The sequence below is a fragment of the Lactuca saligna genome, chromosome 1 (genome assembly GCF_052625555.1).
Source record: "Lactuca saligna cultivar CGN05327 chromosome 1, ASM5262555v1, whole genome shotgun sequence".
NCBI lineage: Eukaryota > Viridiplantae > Streptophyta > Magnoliopsida > Asterales > Asteraceae > Lactuca > Lactuca saligna.
The window spans coordinates 23375991-23396048 of NC_136417.1; the positions used below are offsets into that span (position 1 = coordinate 23375991).

The 20058-nt window shown below is 36.6% G+C and overlaps 2 protein-coding genes across 2 annotated transcripts; one reads left to right on the forward strand and one right to left on the reverse strand.

Annotated features, from left to right (window-relative positions):
* The first annotated feature begins 675 nt into the window (after window positions 1–675).
* Window positions 676–3729, forward strand: LOC145028715 (SWI/SNF complex component SNF12 homolog). Its single transcript, XM_078977477.1, has 4 exons — window positions 676–891; window positions 1101–2752; window positions 3048–3138; window positions 3239–3729. The coding sequence occupies exons 2-3, from the start codon at window positions 1173–1175 to the stop codon at window positions 3109–3111; spliced, it is 1644 nt and encodes a 547-aa protein (XP_078833603.1). The 5' UTR covers window positions 676–891; window positions 1101–1172; the 3' UTR covers window positions 3112–3138; window positions 3239–3729.
* Window positions 3730–4833: 1104 nt separating this feature from the next.
* On the reverse strand, window positions 4834–10159 carry LOC145028724 (DNA polymerase I A, chloroplastic/mitochondrial-like). Its single transcript, XM_078977486.1, has 11 exons — window positions 9559–10159; window positions 8177–9029; window positions 7896–8087; window positions 7094–7770; window positions 6554–6998; window positions 6360–6455; window positions 6185–6277; window positions 5900–6094; window positions 5519–5824; window positions 5331–5420; window positions 4834–5242 (listed from the first exon to the last, which is right to left on the reverse strand). Exons 1-11 carry the CDS (start codon window positions 9711–9713, stop codon window positions 5081–5083), a joined length of 3264 nt encoding a protein of 1087 aa, XP_078833612.1. The 5' UTR covers window positions 9714–10159; the 3' UTR covers window positions 4834–5080.
* Between the last annotated feature and the right edge of the window lie 9899 nt (window positions 10160–20058).

Here is a 20058-nt window from a genome sequence, read left to right on the forward strand (position 1 = left end):
TTGATGCACAAACAAAAACTATGTGACAACTCCCTTATTTGATGCACAAACAAAAACCATACGACAACTCTTAACACTATACAATATCATCTTCTCGTGATTAAAGTCACACCGTTATCGCATCTCATTGTCTAATCCCACATGCAACAATTACCGTTTATTTTAGTTCTATTGGTTTTTCCATATATAGCCATTACCCCTTTTGTTTGGCTCTTGGTATTCCTGGAGGGGATAGTCGCCAATAGGGTTGACAAAAGTGGTATTACAAGAGATAAAAACCTCTTTTATCCTACATAAATCTCATGTTCCATCTTTTATCAAATAGTTATCATCAGTATATATATTCATGATCTTTTCTATTTCAAAATAGAAACATCACCATGTACAAAAGATATTTTACAGACCTAGTGTCCTATATAGCCATATAACAATACCATAATAGTAAAAACTTCTTTCACAAAGCAAAAAAAAAACAATAAACTTCATGTTTATCCGTAAACGGAAGTTTACATTCAAACCGGATGATCAATTAAAATAAATAAAAAATAAAAAAGTATAGGTTTTTATTTTTGGAAAAATTATTTAAACCGAAAATCATAAAATATATAGGTATTTTTTTTTTAATAAATTAACTAGAAAAGAAAGTATAGAGAAGAAAAATCTCTTCTGTAAGTTTTTGGGTTTGAACGAGGGCACTTTGGTAACTTCGAGAGCTTATTGAAACCCACAACAAGAACGCCACGAACGGCGAACAGGCGAGCGGAAAAGAGATTCCGGAGAAGAGGGAAAACAATCAAGTAAAAGAAGCACAGGTCATCGAAAGCAATTTAGCTCACAACTTGGAACCCTCATCCCCCAAAAGGAAACCCCAAATCCCTTTCAACATTCGGTGTAAGTCCCAAATTCTCCCATTTTCTCTCGATCCAACAAAATCTAGGGTTTCAAATTCGTATCTACCAGTGTCTTGAACTCTCACAATTTGCAATTACACTGATCCGTGTGTTATTTTTGTTGTTTCTTTTAATCTTTGTATACCCATGTACGTAATTTGCGATTTGAATGCAAAAGGTTGGGGATTTTGACTTGAATTAGTGTTTCAGGAAGGGCTCTGTTTGATAGAATCGTGGGAAGTAACGAAGATAGTGATTACGGTTTGTTAGATTGAGATAATAATGGCGGGGGGTGGTAATAATATGAACAATTCAATGAAAAACGTTGGGGGCGTGAGTGTTCCAACTGGGTTTGGTAATTCAAGCGCAACAGCTCCTCAATCTATGGCACCACCGATGAACCATTCGCACCACCCACAACCTCAAAGTCATGACGGCGGTGAAGCCCATTTTTCCGGTCACTTTCAGCTGTCTGAGCCGCAGGCTCAGGCGCTAGCTCAAGCACAATACGTTCAAGCTCAAGCTCAGGCTCAAGCTCGAGCTGCCCATGCTCGATTTCAAGCTCAGTTACAAGCTCAAGCTCAAGCCCAATCGCTTTCCCAGAAGCCAAATCCAATGGTAGGGATTAATAGCAACAGTAACATCGGTGTCTCATCTCCATCACTCGTAACACCCATGAATGCAAAAAGATCCGGTCAAAAACCATCTTCTAGACCTCCAAGTTCCTCTGGTGCTGCTAGTGGTTCACCTTTAAAAACCATGGAACTCACCCCTGCAGCCCGGAGAAGAAAAAGAGGTCCACCGGAAAAGCAGATTCCGGACAAAGTAGCCGCCCTTTTACCGGAATCCGCTCTTTACACTCAATTGTTGGAATTCGAGGGTCGTGTGGATTCCGCTCTTGCAAGAAAAAAAGTCGACATTCAAGAATCCATCAAGAACCCTCCTCGCATCCAAAAAATGCTCAGAATTTACATTTTCAACACATTCACAAACCAAACAAACTCCGGAATCCATAAAGAAAACACAGAGCCTCCTTCATGGTCTCTCAAGATTCTCGGGAGGTTACTAGAAAACGGAACAGAAACCTCAAACAATCCAAAGTTTTCATCTTTTTTCAAGAAAATCACTATTTACTTAGACCAAAATCTCTACCCGGATAACCATGTAATCTTGTGGGAAAGTTCTAGATCTTTGGCACTTAATGAGGGTTTTGAGGTGAAAAGAAAAGGGGATAAAGAGTTCACTGCAATAATTCGATTAGAAATGAATTACACCCCTGAAAAATTCAAACTTTCACCTGCTTTAAGTGAAGTTCTTGGACTCGAGGTGGAGACCCGCCCTCGAATTATAGCTGCCATCTGGCAATATGTGAAAACAAAAAAACTTCAAATCCCAACTGATACTTCCTTCTTTACATGTGATCCACCTCTTAGAAAACTATTTGGAGAAGATAAAGTGAAGTTTGCATTGGTTTCTCAAAAGATTTCACAGCATTTATCCCCACCACAGCCTATACATCTGGAGCATAAAATCAAGCTTTCTGGGGTGAATCCGGTTGGAAATACGTGTTATGATGTTCTTGTGGATGTCCCATTTTCATTGGATAAAGATATGTCTAATTTCTTGGAGAATTTGGAGAAACATAGGGAGATTGATGCTTGTGATGAAGCGATTTGTTCTGCAATTAAGAAAATTCATGAACATAGGCGTAGAAGGGCTTTCTTTTTAGGGTTTAGTCAGTCACCAAGTGAGTTCATTAATGCATTTATTGCATCACAGAGTAAGGATTTGAAAACTGCTGCTGGTGATGCTACTCGAATTGCTGAGAAAGAGCATCGTTCTGAGTTTTATAATCAACCATGGTGAGTTCTTTGTTTTCTTTTTTTATTGTTTCTAATTCAAGTTTGGCTTTGATACTATGTAGATATTAGAAATATAATATATCTAGGGATAGGGAGGTAATTTTTACATTTATCTCAATAATCAGTTTTCTTATAGAAGCTTCTTTTTTGCATCAAGTCAAAAAGAAACACCGATACATTGTTCTGAATATATGTATACCCTAGTCGAAATAAATGGAAATCACCTCTTGTAAATTCATATACAATAATAATTGTACTTTTTTTTTGACTTATTTTGTGTATGTATGGTTGATAGGGTGGAAGATGCTGTAATTCGTTACTTGAACAGAAAACCTACTGCAGGAAGTGATGCACCCTGAACCACATATTGCAAATTATTTCCATGGGTATCATATGCATACCTTATTTTATTTATGTACCAATATATATTCAGATAATTAACTAATGTTATCACATTTGTTTGATCTTTTTTCTTTTTTGGAGCAGTGGGGTTGAGGGCAATCTTGGGTTTATGGTAAAATATGCTGTCAATGAAAAGCAGGCGTTTTTATGAGTTCCCATCTGTTGGTTTCTTTCAACATATGCCCCCCTTTGATGATATGATATAAGAGAAAGACATAAATAGCCTTCAATTACAGAACCCGAAAATGCCCCAAATTGATGAGTTTCTTGATCGATTGAAGGGTAGCATGTGCCCCCTTGTAGCAGACTTGTAGTCAATAATTCATGTTGTGGTTTCTGGTAGTTTTGATTAGGGTTCATCATGTTTTGTTTATGTTTTTGTTAATTTGCTATGAGGACTCTCACAATAGTGTGTAACTTCCCTCCTCTTTAGCGACAGACAGTTGTTTTAGTTGGGATTAGTAGTATAGAATGTTGTAGTATGAAAATTTAGTTATCATGCGACTTCTAGTTTCACGTTAGTTCAATTGTATGATCCATATGGGTTTCAAGCAACAACTGTTTTTCTTTTTTTACATTTTTGGTCCATAATCAGAATACTTAAACTACAAGCTGGATCCTATAAAGATCTCATACATATCACTTATAAAGTTAACTAAAGGAAAGTTTACGCAAAGTTGAATGGTTTGCCAGATTATGTTTAAATCCCAGTTATTAGATATAAGAAACTAAAACAAAGGTCGTCATTCCTTATGAATGACTACTTTTAAAACTAAGATTTTGTCAAAAACAATGTGTTTAGATGGAACAAAACAGGTATTAAAATTAAGAGGATATAAATCATTCAATTAATTTATTTTTTACTATCGGTTTCATGAATTGGTTTTTACTATTGGAATACAGGATACAATGGTTAAGTAAATAAGATACGATGACAAAACAATAAGTCAATAATAATAGGGATGAAAAAAACTATGGTTTCATCAAAACACAAATAATGTTTGTATGGTTTAAGTTGTAACATTTATTAAAAGTATTTCAAAAAGTTTTTTAAATATAGCGTCTGATATTGAGCTGGGTAACAAAGTTAAAGAAGGAACGTGTAGGGACGAAAAAAATTATGGAAGCTTTTCTCTGTTATCAGAGCCAGGTTTCGATCCTGGGACCTGTGGGTTATGGGCCCACCACGCTTCCGCTGCGCCACTCTGATTTGATGATATAGTATGCATAAAATATTTATATATATATTATTATTCTGTTTACTAGCATATTCCAAACCCTTATTTGATGACTTGGAAAACGCAAACTCCTTATCATACAATTGGGACACCGACCACCACATGGGTCTCATATCAGTCTAAACTGTCATGTTTAGCCCAATTGTAGCGAGTGAATTCTTTGATCCATTTTCCATTTGCTTTATTGGTTTGATAATGAGGTCACAGTAAAAGGCTCTACACCCTACAAGACGTTATGAGCTCAATTGGGTACTAATTCAAGGTTTGATTTACAGTATTTGTAACCACTAACCAACACTCACTTCAAGTTTAATTGGTTAACTGTCTATAAGTTGGTGATATAGATAGCTAATTAGCGTTGACTTACTTCTAGCAAAAAGAAATGGTGATAAAAAACAGTAAGATTTCTATGAAAAAGGTAAAAAAAAAAAAAACACCAAGTGGCTTCAACATCTTTTTTACACTTACTTAGAATGCAAGTTACATATAAATAATACCAGAAGCTAAACACCTAAGAAAACTATATACAAAGCAAATACACATGAATCAATCTTTTGCAAAGTCACTCAAAAACTACTACTTCTACTTTACAAGGAAGCAGGACCTAAAATCATTATTCAAGATCCAGACTCATACAAAATTAACACACAGGCAGACAAAACTTCCATCACCAATCAATGACTCTAGTCTATTTGGCAGAGTACCAGTTCTTGGCAAACTTAGCATCAACTGATAGCCCAACTTTGAGAATGTTCTTCCCATCAAAAGGCTTTGACATGCAATCCACCACTATCTTCTTTGCAATCTCTGCCGACTCTGTTGGCCCTTCCAATATCACTTCATCATGAACCTGTGTGTGTTGTGTTCCAAATCTCATTTATTTCTTTATTTCTGTTTTTATATTAGATTTATCTTTAAAATATTAAAACAAACCTAACCTGTAAAAGCAGCTTCCACCCAAGTTCTCTCAAACGAGCATTCTTAGATATTTCCAACATGGCACACATAGCAACATCAGCAGCACTTCCCTGTTCATAATATTTTTTTTATATCAAACTTTTACTCCCTCCCCTAGCTTGTTTTTAATTTTTTTTTTTTTAAATAAAAAAATTAGGGTGTTATGAACCTGGACGGGGGTATTAATGGCAGCACGTTCAATGTGACCTCTGTGAGATGCAGGGGCATTTTTGGTAGATGGAAAAGTGCGTGCACGTCCTAACAATGTATACACACATCCGATTCTGCGAGCTTCCTTTTTACGCGCTTCTTGCCACCTCAGCACTTCTTCTCTACCTCCATACCACCGAGCAACCGTTTCTCTTGCTTCATTAACCGAAACCTTCCAGTCACGTGACAGCCCAACAGCAGTTTTCCCATATGCAATGGAAAAATTAAGCATCTTCGCTTTTCTCCTTTCAGAAGCAAACATATCCTAATCATAAACAAAACACTATTAATACAGAAAACCACCCACTGATAATGACAAAAAATATAACTCTTGCCTTACCTTTAGAAGAGGAACAGGTGGAGTTTCTTGACCAGGTTCAGGATGCCATTCTAGAAGAACTTGTTTACTTTCAATGGCTTCACGGATGTAAGGATACATGTTCATGGCAGTTCTTGAATGAAAATCTCCACCAGCTTCAAACGCATCCAACATGCTCTTACAGTTTGCAAGATGTGCAAGAATCCGAAGCTCCAACTATAAACCATAAATATATCAGTTAACTTTTATACAACCACTTGATCTTTTTTTTTTTTAAATAAATAAAATAAAGTTTAACCACTTTACCTGTCCATAATCAGCAACGATAAGAGAGTTCCCAGGTGCTGCTATAAACGCCTGACGAATCTTGTATCTATCCTTCTCTAAAGCAGGTTGATTCTGAAAGTCAAAGATAAGATAACATACATGACACATGTCAACATCATATTTTTATTTATGTTATTATTCAAATAAAAGTAACCTGCAGATTTGGTCTCCTAGCAGATAGGCGTCCTGTTTCCGTGTTGATATTCAACGAACAATGAATACGCCCGTTTCTACCAGATATATGACTACCCTGTGAACATAACAATAAAACCAATACATTTATTAATTTTTCTAAATTCGAAACAATAGATTACAAGTTACAACTAACTAAAAACTAATTATTCTAACCTGTAAAGGAAGAATGAAGTTGGAAATCAACGAGTCGATAGAGCAAACTTCACATAACGCAGCAATTGCATGACAAGCCTCCTGTCCTTCAGACCCCCCACCAAACGCCTCATAAGCCGTGCCATAAGAATTTTCAGAAATTTTAGAGAAATTTCCGGGTTTTTTATCAATAAAATCATCACTTGTGTTTTCATCCAGCTCTTCATTGTCATCATCTATAAAATCATAATCCATGGATATCTTTCCAGCAAGGGTTTTCAAAGCATCCCCACAAACAGAAGGCCATCCGGATGCAGTGTATGTCTCTGTTTGTAGACCAGAACAAATCGCATGCAGTTTGATTTTACGGAATTTAGTCGCGGTTTTTTTGCCTTCTTCAATAATGTTGTCAACATTTGGAACTTTAAACTCTTTCTCCATTGGAAGAGATTGACTTTGATCTTTGCTGCATAACAAAAATAAATTATGCAAACAATCAAAATCAAAGGCTAAAATTTTTTCAACATTGAACAAAAAGCTAAAGATTCATAAAAATTCTACCTGTTTTCAATGCCACCAAAAAAGAGCTGTCGTAACTGTGTATCACTTCCAACATTCATAAACTTTGCATCTGCACACAGCTTTGATGCCCAGTTTCTAAATCTATCAGCAGCAATCTGTTGCTCCACTTTTGCTACTTTCTCAATTTCCATTAGATAATCACGATCAACCAGCATCCCTTCGGTTTCCATTTTCACCAAAAGCTCCCCAAAAGGACGCCAATATTGTTCATAAAAATCAAACAATGTCCCCTTTGTAACCCCATTAAACTTCCACTCCCTATTCGATAGTTTACTTTTCAATCTCTCGTAAAGCTTGAGAGTACTTATCGAATCCAAAGCAGAGTAACAAACCCATGGTTCCCGTTCTACCCTTTGAAGCTCTTCAACGGGAGGAATAATGACAACTTTACCCTCCTTACCATCTTTCTTCAGCTTTTTCCTCCCAAAAATGGTTTTCATTGATACTTTCCCGATTAACTCTTCGTTAGGACCTAAATTAGCTCCTGACATGATTCCCTTTGAATCACTAGTAAGTGCTTCTAGAGAATACCCACCCGACATTCTTCTAGAAGAATCCCATAATCGTGCCATATGCATTGTGTCCGCATGAAAACCACCAAGGGTAAGACCGTAATTCTCTATAACATGGTTATCAAAGCTATAGTTATGCCAAACCTACACAACAACATAACATAACAACACCTGTTAAGGGTGTAAATATGCCAAATAAACTACATTGCTTTTATATTCTTACCCAAATAAAGACATAAAGAATGTGTCTACTGTATACTAGTACTAACCTTTTTAATAAATGGGTCTTCGAAAAAAGGTGAGAATATATCCAACATACTTTTTCCACCACCATCAAGAACATCAACCCAGATACAAGATTTTCCATTTCCAAAATCAGCTTCATGCCCTGAATAAATGCTGAAGCATATAACCTCTCCATGATCAACAGGTGTCTCCTGCTTCACATCAATTGCAGCCACCTGAAAATTACAACCAAAAGTGTGTTATGACTTATGAGTGTTTCTTTTTGACTTTTAATACAGAAAGAAACAAGATTTTTTATACATGCCTCTGTGTCACATGCATGGACTAGATGACGATACTGAGTTGTAAGCTTTTCAACCACTTGTTTGGCTATGGAGATGTTATCAACTACAAGAACCTTGTCATAAATGCTTGTAAGCTTCTTCTGTAAATGAGAATACTCCTTAAAATCTAATGGAACAATATACGTTTCATTCAAATCCTCCAACTTAGGTTTCTCCAATTTCAATTCATTTTTCTGGACACCATTAACAGGCGTGTCTTCTGAAAACTTTTGCTTCAACTCCGGACGTTTTTGCCCTTGAGGTGGTGACATGGTTTGCTCCAACTTAGGTTTCTCCAATTTTAAGTCCTTTTTTGGGACAACATTAACATGTGGTGACAAGGTTTGAGACTTTCTTAAAGATTCTTGTATATCCTCATGTTTACAGGGCTCAGTTATGACAGATCCTGCATACTGAGCACTGGGTACATTAGGTACATTAGGAACAGCAAGGGTGACTTTATTAGAAAAATATGTGTTTTCTTTAGTGGCTTTTAATACTTCTCTTGCTTGACTCCATGTTTGTGGTTTCTCATCTTTTTTTCTGAATAGGTTTTGTGGATGAGTGTCCAAGACAGGTGTGATGCAAGTGTTTTCCTGGATTCCATCTTTATTGCCACGTGGCACCATTCGAGCATATGAATTACCACTTTTTGATTCTACATGAAGCCTGAAATCAGCATATGATTGATTATTTCTTGTGTAGGCATATCTTCGGCTTTCATCAAAGGACATGGTACTAACATTTGACCATGAGCTGAATCCAAAGGGAGTAAGGGCCATGGACGTACTGCAAAAACGATCTTTTGTAGTATGGAGATTTTGAACTTGCCACCTGCAAAATTAGAATGAGATCATGAAATGTTATAGCAATTTCATCTTCATGATGAACAAATACTGATATATGTAACTTGTTTTGAATTTTCTGAAGTAATCTAAGAAATATGTATGGATATAGATGCAAAATAAAAAAACAGGTATACTGATGATGTTTAGGTTAAACTCAACTAAAACCACACTTAGAAGAATCCAATAACTATCATCCTGAAGAGGTACAAGAGTCCAACCTACTGCATTATTAACCAACATATTATATGGCTATGATTATAATTCTTCAAGCCTAATTACTTCGAAACTGTCAAAATACATACAATAGCTTTAATCATCTAATCTTACTATCTTATTCTGATTTGTCGACTCAGAAGTCAAATCATTGCCTAACATCCAAAAACCCCGTTATAACTACATTAATAAATAAATAAATAAGAGGCAACAAGAAAAATTGAACCTATGAAATAAAGCCATAACATTAAAAACCAAATGAACGCTGCAAAGCTTGGAAGAAGATGATAAGGAACGCAAACCTGTAAAGGGACTTGTTAGAATCAGAACTCCGCATAGACCGACAAGAAGAAGATGTCACTATGGAAGTAGTTGAACGAGGGCATGGATGACAAAACCAGAAATAAGACGGGGGTTTCTTGAAAGTGTTGGTTGGTGTAGCGAACGCCATTGCCATTCTTGTTTCTGGAAAACTAAACCCGGTGAGCCGCAGCTTCTTGTTGAGTATAATAGCAGCCGTCTTGATTCAGGGGGTGTTCTGTTTTTTTGCCAAAATTATCCAGGTAGTAAGTATAAAATCCGAAACCTACCCAACCAAATACCAAATTAGAAAACCCGACGCCGTTGCCTCCCCGTTTTCTCCTCGTCGCCGTCGCTTTATCGTCGACCTCTTACGTGCACAGACACAGTTATAGACGTATCTTCGCCGTCCCCAGTCGTCTCCTTCTCCCTAGCCATCACCGTCGCCGATTTCAACCGTCAACTTCATTCGAGTTTATCTGTAACGAACTCTTTTGCTAGTTTAGGGAGAGAGAGAGAGAGAGAGAGAGAGACCTTCGGCTAAGGTTTTTCTGTCCTGAGAGTTTTCTTTGTAGATAGAGATGAACAGGCTAGGGTTTTGTGGGACGAGGGTTTTGTTTTTATTTCATTTACGTTTTCTTTTTCACTTTCGCCTTTAAAATATTTCTCATCTTATGTACAAATTAACCATTAGCCTAGTGAAAAAAAAAAAAATGAAAACTACTCAAATATTTTAAAAAGATAAAATTGTAAATTTGCTTTGTAAAATTTGGTCCAAAATGTTATGTAGTTGCATCATTAGTCTAAAATAATTTTTTTTTATTTCATAATTAAATGTATTTGAAATGTATCTACAGAAAAGTTCCAAACTTTTTTAAAAAGCTTCAGTAAAGTCCTAAATGTTTCTTTTAACATAAAAGTTTCAATATTTTGAAAAAATCATATAATTTATCATTTGTTGTTCAAATATAAAAAATGATTTTTTCGTTAATTTAGGCAAAACATCAAAATATTGGGACTTTTCTGTTAAAAAAAACTTTTAAGACTTTATTGAAACTTTTGAAAAAAAATTGGGATTTTTGTGTAGATAACCCTTATTTATATTTGTTTTTTCATTTTCTTTTATTTATTTTACCAAAACATAATATAAACCCTACACACCTCTCTTATATATATATATATATATATATATATATATATATATATATATATATATATATATATATATATAAGACATCACCATGGATTTTGTGACTGAACTATCCAAGACAAAAGAGTGGTCACAATATGATTTGGGTAATCGTGGATAGATTCACAAAGAGTGCACACTTCATAGTGGTCAACGAGAGATGGTCTATGGATAAGTTTGCAAATGTTTACATGAAAGGGATAGTGAAGCTTCACGATGTTCCATTGACAATTGTATCAGACCGTGACAGTCATTTTACTTAAAGGTTTTATAAGAACTTACAGGAAGAGATTGGTACAAAGTTGTGTTTAAGTACAACCTACCATCCGCAGACTAATGGTTAGGGTGAAAGGACAATTCAAATACTAGAGGATATGTTGAGACCTTGTACTCTGGAATTTATCGGTAATTGGGATAAGCATCTACCTTTGGTATAGTTTCCCTACAATAATAGTTACCATTTGAACATTAAGATGGCCCCTTATCATGCGTTGTATAGTCATAAATGTTGTACGCCATCGTGTTGGCTTGAAGCTAGAGATAAGCAATTTATGGGTCCCGAGATTGTCTATCAAACTATAGAAAAATTGAAAGTGATCGGGGAAAGGATGTTAGTAAAAGGATGTTAGTAGCTCATAGTCAACAAAAGAGATATGCTGGCAATAAGTGACAACCAATGACTTTAGAGATTGGAGATTTGATGTTGCTCAGAGTCTCTACTTGGAAGGGACTTATTAGGTTTGGAAAGCGAGGAAAATTGAGTCTATGATTCATTGGACCATTCAAAGTTCTTCAAAGAATTAAGAACCAAGCTTACAAGCTATAATCACCATAAGACCTAGAAGGTATTCATAACACTTTTCATGTGTATTATTTGAGGAAGTTCTCAGGAGAAGTTCGTGATATAATTTCGCTTACTAAGTTAAGGATCGATGAGAATATGAGGCTACTTGAAGAACTCGAAGCGCTCGTTGACCGTAAGATGAAGAAGTTATGACATAAGATTGTCGAACTAGTGCTTGTGCGATGGAAACATACGTCTGGGTCGACCTCACCTGGGAAACCGAAAGTGACATGATGAGTTGCTGCCCACATCTATTTGTTGATTCATGATCCTGAGACATAATCATCCTACAGGGGAGAGAATTGTAACACCCATGTTTCTCGCTACGCATTAATAAAATGATGTAATTGTTGTAACATCCAAAAAATCAATGTAAAATTTTCATTTTTCAAAACCAACCAAAACCATAAATCTTTACAAAACATAGTTTTTGAAGTGTCAATATCACAAATCAAAGTATCCCAATATAAAATCTCATAAAATCTGGAGGATGTGCACGATCAAGTATTCACCTTGCCCCGATCATCTAATATATCTGAAACCATAAAATCAAATTGTAAGCACGAAGATTAGTGATTTCACCCAAAGTACCACACACAATCAAACAAATATACATACTACATATTGGGTCTACAACCTCCTGGTTGTATTACCTTGACCCACAACCTCTCGATTGGATTGCTATACATATTGGATATTGGGTACACAACCTCCTAGTTGGATTACCCTGGCCCATAACCTCATTTTTGGATTGCCATACATATTGCATACTGGGTCCACAACCTCCCAGTTGAATTATCCTAGCCCATAACCTCCCGGTTGGATTGCCCCGGGTTTGTTGGCTTACGACACAAAGCAGTATGGCCTCAACCCAACCACACTATGTCGACATACACAACAGATAAACATATAACAAGCAAATAGATAATCATACAGATCTAAAGATCACTATATCATAGCAACATCATATATTCAAGGATACATAACCTAGTAGACTGGCATTGGTGCCTTAGACCTACAAGTATAATGAGGAAAATTCACCTCTCACTCTGAAATGTAGTTGAACATATCACAACTCCCACTGCTGACTCTATTGGTCACCTATACAACAAACAATTACCTAGTCTCAAACTATTGCTTAAAATACCCAAAATTCCCCTAGGTGAAACGTGATCAGGCCCCAGGTCAAAGGTCAAAGTCAGAAAGTCAAAAGTCAAAGAAAATTAAATATGATTGAGTACCCCAATGTATTCAGCTATTACGCCCGCATAACCAACAATTCAGCCAAATTATGGTACACCAACCATGTACACTTAGCGTGCCACTTGGTACACCCAATGTACACCATTTAAACCCATTCATTCTCATTAAGTGCTTATTCCCTAAGGGTTTTCCACCCAAAGTCATATCTAGACTCAAAACATCGTCTTAAGTCATAAAGTTTGTACCTTTATGAATATCCATTGATAGGATAGGTCCAAAAGCTAAAACCCTAACTTACTAATCTATTAAGACACCATAACTCTTGCATGGTAGGGATAGAAGGGCCAATATCACATTTTTATGGTCCCTAACACCTTAAAACGTCTTAAAGGACAACTCTACTGGTTAGAGTAATCCATACTCATGAACACCAAGCTTATGGACCAAAATGAACACACTTTCAAGGCTAACATGATCTAAGCAGATAAATCATCAAGATCCAAGCTTTATACCTTCAAGTGATGCTTGAGGGTGAGATACATAAATACACTCTTTCAAGCTCAAAATGATCCAGGATACCTTGAGATTCCAATTTGGTTCAAATTATTTCTTCATCCTTCAAGAACACACAAATACACTCTTTTAAGCTCAAAATGATCACACAATGGATTAGGGTTTGTTTGGGACGAATTTGGAGATGGAGGCTGATGAGGGAAAAGGTTTTAAAGAGTTAAGGATTCTAAATAGTTCTTAAACCTTAAAAAATTATGGTTTGTATTATTGCCACGTACCCCTAACGTACATAAGGGTACGCCCAACGTACATGAGAAACCACACGTTTCTTACTTATAGAGTCAGGGGACCATTTTTGCAATTAAATTTCATACTTAGGGTCAAAAATGTAAATTACCTAATTAATGAATGTTACATTTCTCCCCCGCTTGAATCAAACTTCGTCCTCGAAGTCTGTTGTTGTGAACAACTCAGGGTAGTGCTCTTGCATCTCTGCCTTGGGTTCCCAAATCCATTTGGAATCCTTTTGATGATACCATTGCACTTTGACCAAAGATATCGCCTTGTTGTGCAAGGAATTCGCCTTCCTATCTAGGGTCGCCACTAGTCTCTCAACATAATTTAGGAAATCGTCAACCTAAATACCATCCAAAGGCACAAATGTTGAATCATCATCCACACACTTTCTAAGATGAGAAACATGGAAGGTGTTGTGAATATGGCTAAGTTCCTCATGCAGATTCAATCGATAAGCTACCCTGCCAACCCTAACTATCACTCGAAATAGTCTGATAAATCGTCGCCAAACTCGCCTCTCTTCCTAAATATTATTACACCCTTCAAGGGTGATAACTTTAGTAAGGTGTTGTTTGTTTTTTCTGAGGTAAAATGTATGCAGGTTGCGAACAATATCTATAAACCTTTGCAGTAGAAGAGGTGAACCAAATGTCTGCAGTTTGAAAAAAATATATATTTTTATCATTTGCAGACTACTAAAATCTAAATAAAATATTTTTTTAGACTTCAAGGTCATTTTTTAATATTTTTATGACTTTGTTATAAATAATATGAAACATCCCAAAAATATAGTCCAAAATTTTCGTTTTTAAATCATTAATAAAACCATAAATCATCCACCATCATAAGAAAATCAATGTATCTCAAAACATCATGTTAAATATTGTATCAAAATCAAATAAGAAAATATCAGAGTCTAAAACAACCACAGGCTAAAACTACGGTGTGTGTCATGCGATCATCCCGAGCCCTTGCCCTTGCTAGAAGAAGTACCTGAAACCGAAACTGAAAACTGCAAGCACAAAGCTTAGTGAGCTCCCCCAAACCACCACATACCACACAATAACACATACTGGGCCTTGTCCATTGCATCAGGCCCCGCCCGGTATCGGGCCCCGCTCGGTATCGGACAGAAGTCCGGCATCGGGCCCCGCTCAGCATAGGACCGAAGTCTGGAATACATGTCATAACAACAAGCACATATCACATAAACATATAACACATAAACATAATAAACTTCCTTGGGCTTACCCCGATATCGGACCGAAGTCCGGTACATATAAACTATTTCTACATCGGGCTTACCCCGGCATATATAACACATAACATGCGTGAATCACAAAGACGTCAAGTATATATATACTCTGCTCGGGACCGCCCCGGCATCGGACCGAAGTCCGGAAACATACAATCTGCATCGGGCTAACGCTGACATCGGACTGAAGCCCGACATACTCTAAATACATAAGCGGGTCGGCATTGGTGCCTTCAACCTATTCGTACTGGAGGAAAAACTCACCTTGCAAAGCTGTCTGTGAAATCTCGCAGTGAGGAATAACTGATAGCTGCTCCAACGACTCCCCGACTATCATGACCAAAATGAACACTTAGTCAAAAACTGGGAATCCTTCTAAGGGTAAAATGACCTTTTTACCCCTGCTCTGGTTTGGATCATAACAAGGCCAAATTCCATGTAATCTTTCTAAGTTTACTAATGGCCCATTAAAGGCCCATTAATGGCCCAATTTCTCAAATGGGTCTTCCTAAGTCGAAACATATTCTTAACCCAAATTACTTGACTTCTGATGGCCCACTAAGGCCTAAAGACCCAAATTCCAAAGTATGGGCCAAACTGAGGCCCAAAGCACCAAGCATGTGTCTGTTGAGTACGCGGGACGTACTCCAACGTATGCTAAGCGTACTGGCTAAATGGTGTGTACATTGCGCGTACCTACATGTATGTAAGTCCCAAATCTGCTTGTGTATCAATTATATCTGTTTGATGGTGTGGAATCCCAATCAAAGGGATGATGTCATATCAGAATAGAATAGAATAGAATAGAATAGAATAGAATAGAAGAAGAAGAAGAAGTGAATCTATGATGTATTCAATGAATAGAATGATGATCCATACACATAGTACACACACACTATTTCTTCTCTATCCAAAACACCTTGGATTTCACACACTTAAGCTCCTCACGACCGTACACTCTTATGCACTCATCACCCTATATATATGAGACATGGGCTGTGAACAGGTTCACGACCGTAAATCTGTTCACAACCGTAAACACAACTGTAAACACACATACAGCCGTAAACACCAAGCTATATTACGGTCCTAGACTGAAAAATATATTTTTCTAGAAAAGTAAATTATAAACCAATATTTTAGATCCAACAATCTCCCCCTTGGTTTATAGCTTTATTTTCTAATTGACCCAACAAGCTCCCCCTAAAAAGTAGTTGACTTTTCTTGTCAATCTTCATTTGGAGTTTGGCTTCGGCTTTAATCTTCGATATCTTCACGACTTCAAGATGAACATATGAATATTCAATAAATGACTTCATCTCGAGCAGTTGGGATTTTCTTCAGAATTTGACATTAAACGCACATTGAGTGAGGAGGCTTGATGTACTGATTCTTGAAAGATAGCGTTTTCAGCTTGAGAATCTTCAGAGAGAACATCAGAGAGAATTAATCTTCTTGATCACTTCAGCAAGTACAAAGATAACAACAAATTGATTGAGGAGGCTTCAATGCGATTTTGTCACATAATCTTCAAGTGCAACTTCACCTTGCTTCTAGGGTGGTTGAAAAATTGAATGTTGAAAGAATAATTTTCACTTGTTGCTCCTTCGAATGAGAATTCTTCGATGATTACGGACGAAGCTTTGGCTCAGAAATTCTTAATACAGTCTCCATGAGTCTCATCTACATCTGAATTCACTTTTCAAGACATAACAAAACTAAAAGAGATCTTAGCATGCAATATTTTTGGATTTTTCATACTTTCAGAAAAATAAAACAAAAACAGGAATATTTTTGGATTTTTCAAATTTTATGAAAAATAAAACAGAAACAAACATATTTTTGGATTTTTAATTTTCCGATTTTTGTTTGATTTTTGAATTTTATGATTTTTGTAATTTTTGATTATTTTTTAATTATCCCCTTAAATTTAGGCATAGAGGAAAACTATGAACAAATTTGACAAAAACAAAAAATATATGGGATCAAAGTTGTGAGACATTCTTAACTTTGTTTGTCAGTACCTTCGCCTTCATGAATAAAGCTGGTCAATTGTTGGAATTGTGGTCCAATTAAACACAAAGGATGTCGATAATTTTTTTTAAGTATACCATTTAGCTGACGACAACCACGAGTATTGTTGTCCGCTAAAATTAAGCAGCGAGATCTACAGACAACCTCTAAATGGTTCAATTTTAGTTACACTAGAACGTGTTCCCCACTTCTCGATATACCCTAGTTATCAAGAACTTCCAAATAACTCTTTGTTTTAGGTGAGTAAACAATTATTGAGGAGGAAGACAGATTTAGAGATAGATGCATATGTTGTGTCCCAGGTCTGATCTCTTTTAGTCACGTAGAGGGGACAACATATGATTAATAGAGATAGAGGGATTGAGAGGTAGTATGTTGCATATGTTATGTCCCAGGTCGGATCTTCTGATCACACAGAGGGGACAACATATGGCTAATAGATAGAAAGAATTTCATAGATAAGGAGGTGTGTAGAATTAGAGTTGCATATGTTGCAATCCAGGTCAGATCTCTTCCAATCACGCGTAGGAAGCAACATATGACTGACAGATAGAAAGCAAGAAAATAATTTCCTACAAACCTACTTTATCAGAACCCCCCAGTCGCCATATCAAAACCAGAATTAAGGACATAAGTCTGTACATCAAGGAAAAGTTGAACAATTGTTCTAGATGCATATTAATTTAGTGTATCCCGTGGGTTCCCATGTTTATCTCACTACTCAATCTATCCGAGCGTCGTATGGCCAGTACAAACAATCCTATCTAAATCCACACTATCAAATCCTTCGAGCCTACCAACACATTGAACACAGAGTATCAAATCCTTCAAGCCTGCCAACACATTGAACACAGAGTCTAGACAATTCAGATTCAGTACCTTACACTGATTTAGATTGCCCGGTATCATTTTCTTGATATCACCTCCCAACAGAAACCTATTAATGAAAAACTATAACGAAAAGATAGTTGTCTTCAAAACGAAACAGTGTAAAATAAACCCAGGAGTATCGAGAAGAAAACTCAAATCGTAAGTCACCGATTGAATTTGCAGTCAGAAGGTCTGAGAACAGCACGCATAATCTCATAACAGACCTAAAAATTCTTCATGTCATTAAGCACTAACCCCATGTGTGATCCCTTCCTTTCTTACTTTTCCCACAAAGGATACATACTCTCAAACAAAGTTTTGAGTGTTGCACAGTTGAGAGATGCCTCCTATCATGTGCCTGGAACAACCATGTGTCTGGAACAACCACTACCAACAAACTGAAGTATGATGATATGCCTCCATAGATGCTCCGACACAGAGCGGGATCAGTTGGTCTTTAGAACCCAGTCCATTTTGAAATTGGGTTGACCTTTATCATCTTTGCAATGTACTCTCTCCCATGACATGTCATGTTTATCAAAAATAGAAGATGAATAAGTATTAGAAGCATTAGGAGATTTAAGAGATTGAACCTTTGGTACCCATTTGTAGTTGGGTTTAACGCATTTCTTGTTCGATCCGATGGGTGCCTCAGTACTTGCTTTTGAATTGGAAGCCGATCGTTGAGATGACTTTGATTTGACTAATCTTGATTCCGCTGGAGCATCTCTTGGATTGGACTTCTTGGCTGACATACCCTTCTTGTTGTTGGGAGTTGATTTTTTGGCCTTGGAAGTTGAACTCTTACCCTTCGTGGCATTACAATCGCCATTGTTTCAATGTGGCATCGAAGGGTTTCTTTTGGAAAATATCCTTATTGGCACGTTCTGCTACCCTTGTGCATAGTAGGGAACGCATGCACGATTTGGACAGTTTCGGGCAATGTGTCTAGGTGTTCCACAGTGAAAACATGTCTTTTTCTTCACTGGGAAGTTGTTTCTTCCTGCCCCTGGTGGCGTGACCTTGCCTTGTCTCTTATTGTTCCCACAAGCACATTTGCAGCAGACACTCTGATTTGCTTGTTTTGGTGGCCTGTATTTACCAACAGCAAGTTAAGAAGTAATTGAGTTAGAAGCAGTAGATTCAAAGTTCAAGGAGCCATTGGTTTGACAGTCAACAAAATTTGCAGAACTAAAATTAGTGTTATTCTCCTTGTCCTCATCATATACCACTTTACCTGCACATGAAGTAGAAGCGTAAAAAATGTTCTCCTCAACGTTCTCAGTTAGCCCAGATTGTTCAGTCTTAACTGAAGTTGGTTCAAGGAGTAGGCCAGACTGAGCAGGAATTTCTTCCTCATTAATCTTAAAGGGTTGATTATAATTGTCATTGAAAGGAGGTGGTACACTGTGATACCCTAGACCATTGGTTTGATTATCTTTATATGTTAATTATTTTTCTATCATGGACACAACTACCTCACTTGATACATCAAATTTTTTAAAGTTGAATTCAGCATCTTTATATTTTGCTTTTAATGCATCAAGTTCGGCAGTCACAACATCAAAATATTACTTAAGATATCTATAATGAACACACTTGTCACTATAGTCTGCTTGTAATTTCTTATAGTCATTTGTCTTGGCCTCTAATTGATCTTTTAATGGTTTCTTTCCTTTCCTAAGTTGATATCCTTCATATTTTAGTTCCTATATCTCTTTACACATCAAATTAGCATGTTCACGTAAAAAGTTGATAGTTTTAATGCAAGTTTGAGAGCATGAAACTTCATTGACCAAAATGTTTGAGGAACTCATTGTTTAAAAATATGACCTTCGACTTAAAACTCAAAAGTCAACCTTAAAAGTCAAATTTAGAAAATCAAACTTAAAAGTCAAACCAAAAAGCTAAAGTTGATAATTTGAAAGTTAAACGAGAAGGTCAAAGTTTAAAGTCAAAGGTCAAACTTGAAAGTCAAAGTCAAAATTTTAAGTCAAAAGTCAAAAAATAAAAGTAAAAAAATTAAAAACTAAGTTTTTGGTTGAAAACGGATTTAAAAATAAAAAGAAATTGACTTAGGGTTAAAAGTGTTGGAAAGGCGCCTTGTTGATGAATCAGGGGATCCGGGTTTGATCCACTGCAAACCCCAAAATCGGATTTTTTTTTAAATGTATGTTGCTGCTTGCAAGGACGACTACTGCATGTTGGAGCTTGTTGGCCGAGAATGCGAGGCTGATCGGAAACGCGGACTACAAACCCCGAGTCGTAAACGTCTGTGGGCCGTAAACGAACTTTGG